The sequence below is a fragment of the Vollenhovia emeryi genome, unplaced genomic scaffold (genome assembly GCF_000949405.1).
Source record: "Vollenhovia emeryi isolate VEMERY1.0 unplaced genomic scaffold, V.emery_V1.0 DF939815.1, whole genome shotgun sequence".
NCBI classification, from domain to species: domain Eukaryota; kingdom Metazoa; phylum Arthropoda; class Insecta; order Hymenoptera; family Formicidae; genus Vollenhovia; species Vollenhovia emeryi.
In genome coordinates, this window is record NW_011966551.1 from 1 (window position 1) to 3,894 (window position 3,894).

The following is a 3,894-nucleotide window of genomic DNA, read 5'->3' on the forward strand; positions in this document are numbered from 1 at the left end:
TTTTTTTACCTTTTTTTTAAAAAGGTAAGTTTTTTACGTGATATCACACCTTTTGTAGTTTTATTTATAGACTCTACACTAACAATACTAATGCCAAGTTCAGCCGAAATGTTTCGAACATTCATCCTACGATCCTCCAAAATGAGTTGTTCTACGCGGCGAATGTTGACTGGTGTGATGCTGGTTCGCGGTCGACGATCATGCGGCTCATTCTTGACGGTTTCGCGGACATCTTTGAACGCTTTGGCCCATTTAAACACAGCAGACTTACTCAGGCACTCACTACCGAACTGATTTCGCAAACGCCAAAGAATTTCCGTGTTTTTAACGCCTTCCCACACCAAAAAACGAATGACAATACGTTGCGCAACAGCGGTCGGCACTTGACGTTCACTCATGGTCGTATCACGCGCGTGAAACGTGCGTTCGCGACGAAAACTATGCCACACTGTTCGTAAGGGACCCAGCTATCACATACTCAAGCCGCGACCTTCAAAACATACTGGCGCGCCATCTACAGCGTTTGTCTCGATCATATTTGAACCGCCCTCGTAGTTAAATTTATATTTCTCTAAATATTCTACTTGTGCATCCAGAACAGTTTGTGTGCACAATAATAAACCACTCTGAAATGGTTGCCATTTACCACCCTCAACTGTGATTCCTCTCACAATGTCCATAAAATCTCTTAGAAACATTATATGATCATTGTATACAGTTTTATTATAATGAGATAGTGCAAGTTTCTCATAACGACTTGTCATAATTTTGAATCATTTGTATATTACTGTTAGGAACCAGCCAGTAGTTTTATGTACATCAGCAATGCAACCGTGACTTATATGATATAATATTGCTGCAGCGACATTATTATTCAACATTGCAACACTTAAAGCATACATTCATTTTTTCGAAGTGCGATGGATTTAGGTAGTGTTCTGTAAGACGTGGACGCAGTTTCAACGTCTCCTTTTGGTCTAAATAAAACACTTCACGAATAGGAACAATAGAAATTTCGTTATATGACAAGTTAAACTTTTTCACTATTATTTCGTCTAAATAAAAATTTTTTCCTGATCTTAGAGAACACACAACATTATTAAATACGTGAACAGTATCTGCCATAACAAACAATCTATCTTGGTCGTTGCATGGATGTTGAATAGAATTACTAATTTTGCTAAATTTACTAGCTGTAATATTCAATAGCTTCCACCAACTCCTATTTAGCGGTCCCATGTCGGATATTATTACTTTTATTATCAATCCAATATTATGTGCCTTTTGAATTATTGTTATAATCTTCTGCACTATTTCTTGCGAGCAAAATGAATTCGCTGTGAATTCATAGCCAATAGTTTGTTTCCATTTCGTGGAAATTCCGTACAGCATAAATACTAGGCTATGTGAAGCCTTCTCATGGCTACTATCAAACCCGCCAGATAATTTCATTGTAGGTTGCCCTATAACTGAAGTAGTAGAATTGTCATACTGCAAACCCGGTTGTATAGATATTTCGTCTATTAACAGCACAGCGTGTTTTTCTTGGAACGTTTGTATCTGAAATTACATTACGAAACATAAACAAATACTTAAGCAAATGCAAATATTTTCCATTTGCTTATTACCATAAGGCAATGTAAAATATTTGCTATAAATAAATATGAGTACCATAGTATCAACAAAAAAATTGTCCATCAACATAGCCCCCCTATTATTATTAATACTAACTTTTATTTTTATTAGATTCAATGCTTCTTCATAAGTACCTGGCTTAAATTTTAAGCCTTGAATGCGATGTTGTAAGGTACGGATACTTGGGTATGGCAAGTTCTGCCGGCGCAACTCCTCATACCCTTTTCGACCGCAGGCCACATACATTCTTAAAGCTTTATTTATGGTATTTGAACACCATGTGCCTCCCCTCTTTGTAGTTTTTGTGACAAAATATGTTTGATCTTCGTTGAACACTTTACTAAAACTTGCATCTTTTGCTTTAAGCTTTCTTTCCAACAGACGATTTTTCAGTTTCATCTGTTTCACTGTTCGCTTCAATCTTTCAATTTTCTTCGACTGTTTAATATATTTTTATCATGTAGAGTACACGTAGATGAAATGTCTTCAGAATTGGTTGTTTCAGGTCTTGTAACGTCTAACTCTTCTGTTTCAGCAGGTTTTCTTACTTCAATGTCAGTATTAGTATTGTTGCACTCGATATCAATGTGGGAAGTATTTCCACTTGTATTCGTTGTCGTAGTGCGTTCATCTTTATCTATAAATGTTAAAATTTAAGTAACTTACATTACAGTAACATATATGTACTTATACGAAAACAGTTCAGCTAATCAAGATAGGCTTTAGATTCTGATAAACTTTCGTATATCTGTGTTCTCGTATTTTGTTATACTTACTAAATTCTAAATCCTCGACACAACTAGACAATTTAACTTTTTTGGACTTCTTTTTTATATTTTCATTTTCTGCTAAGAGTTTCTGTAATAGATTTGGTTTAGCAAAAGGAAGGGGCAGCTTTTTTATCCTGTCGCTGTTTTTCAAATTGGTCCTCACCAAAGTGCACCTGCAAAATCCATGTGATGAATATTACTGCAATATTACTGCAAACTGTTTCACACGCGATTATAACTACTTGATTGTACCTCACAAATTTCAGCTCGTCCCGGCAATGTGTTCTTCCCAATCAAACTCAACCATTCTTCGCGTCTTTTAATGTTATTATTGCCTATTGGCAAGCGAAATGTCCGAAATCCTTTTTCGGTACGGTTTGTACACCCTTCGACACAACAACCTGGCATTTCATTTATTGCTGAATAGTATTTTAACTGTAGCCTTTTATTACGCACAAACAGTTTGACGGTTATGTACAATACAATAGGATTACGAGATCTACACTTATTGTGTAGATAAGTGACATAAAGTGTGCACTATATACACTTTCCGACGACATTTTGACTCCAATCCGCTAAAGCATTGGTCTTATGGATTGCGGTACTTTATATATCTAGTGACTTTATCCCAGATAGTGCCGCAGCACAACAAGCGGATGCGGCGTGCAGTTTGAGTGGCGCGGACGTCGCGGAAGCGCCCTTGTCGTCAGCAGCGCAGCCATCTCTGACAGTTTTAGATGCGCGCACCAAGGCAACCGGTAAGCAAGCCACGAATTCTATAACCTCAAACGTCAAGGTAGTCGAGAAGTACTCGAGGATGGATCAACCTCCATATATAATTCACATCAAAGATTCCAACACTACATCCATGCATCCTCTACATATAAGTAGGATCATCACTAATATATTTCCCAGAGGCACAGGCGAAGTATCCAAAATAGGAAGGGGACAAAATTCAGTCAGCATGAGCTCCTTAACGGATGCAAACAATTTAATTGAGAATCAGGAGCTTAGCAACAAAGGTTTACATGCACATATTTCTACATTCCGTTTGTTGAGAACAAGAACAATCAAAGGCATTCCTCAAGATTTCGATATACAAACCATTCTGCAAAACACGAAGTCAAGCTGTAGGATAAGGGAGATTAACAGACTAAACCGTAGAGTCAAATCCGACGAGGGATATACATATCTACGAGCCGTCTCGTACATTCTCGGTGAAGTTCGCAGGACAATCCTTACCGAATCATGTCTACATCTTCAACATTAGATACACAGTCTACCCGTATATACCGAAGACTAAAATCTGTTATTCGTGCTACCGCATAGGGCACATAAGCGGTGCATGCAAGAGCAAGGCGAGGTGCATTTCCTGCGGAGAGGAGAAACACACAGATAAAAGCTTTGTGTGCCCAAGAAGCCAGGGTACGCCCACCTGTATCAGTTGCGGGGGCGATCATCTTCCCACCTCACATGGGTGCCCTTTGGT

At 38.3% G+C, this 3,894-nt stretch overlaps 2 protein-coding genes and 1 pseudogene across 2 annotated transcripts; all 3 read right to left on the minus strand.

Annotated features, from left to right (window-relative positions):
* Positions 1-49: 49 nt before the first annotated feature.
* LOC105556733 (putative uncharacterized protein FLJ37770) lies at positions 50-398 on the minus strand (the record flags this gene model as incomplete). The annotated part of the gene is made up of 1 exon (XM_012003835.1): positions 50-398. A coding segment is annotated over exon 1 (349 nt), but the record flags the coding sequence as incomplete, so codon positions are not given.
* Positions 399-866: 468 nt separating this feature from the next.
* Positions 867-1,566, minus strand: LOC105556731. Its single transcript, XM_012003833.1, has one exon. The coding sequence runs from the start codon at positions 1,450-1,452 to the stop codon at positions 871-873; it is 582 nt and encodes a 193-aa protein (XP_011859223.1). The 5' UTR covers positions 1,453-1,566; the 3' UTR covers positions 867-870.
* Positions 1,567-2,051: 485 nt separating this feature from the next.
* LOC105556734 lies at positions 2,052-2,977 on the minus strand (annotated as a pseudogene).
* Between the last annotated feature and the right edge of the window lie 917 nt (positions 2,978-3,894).

Bases quoted from the DNA above. Each gene is read 5' to 3' on its own strand.
- LOC105556731 (XM_012003833.1), bottom strand. From the start codon at position 1,452: ATGAAATTATCTGGCGGGTTTGATAGTAGCCATGAGAAGGCTTCACAT.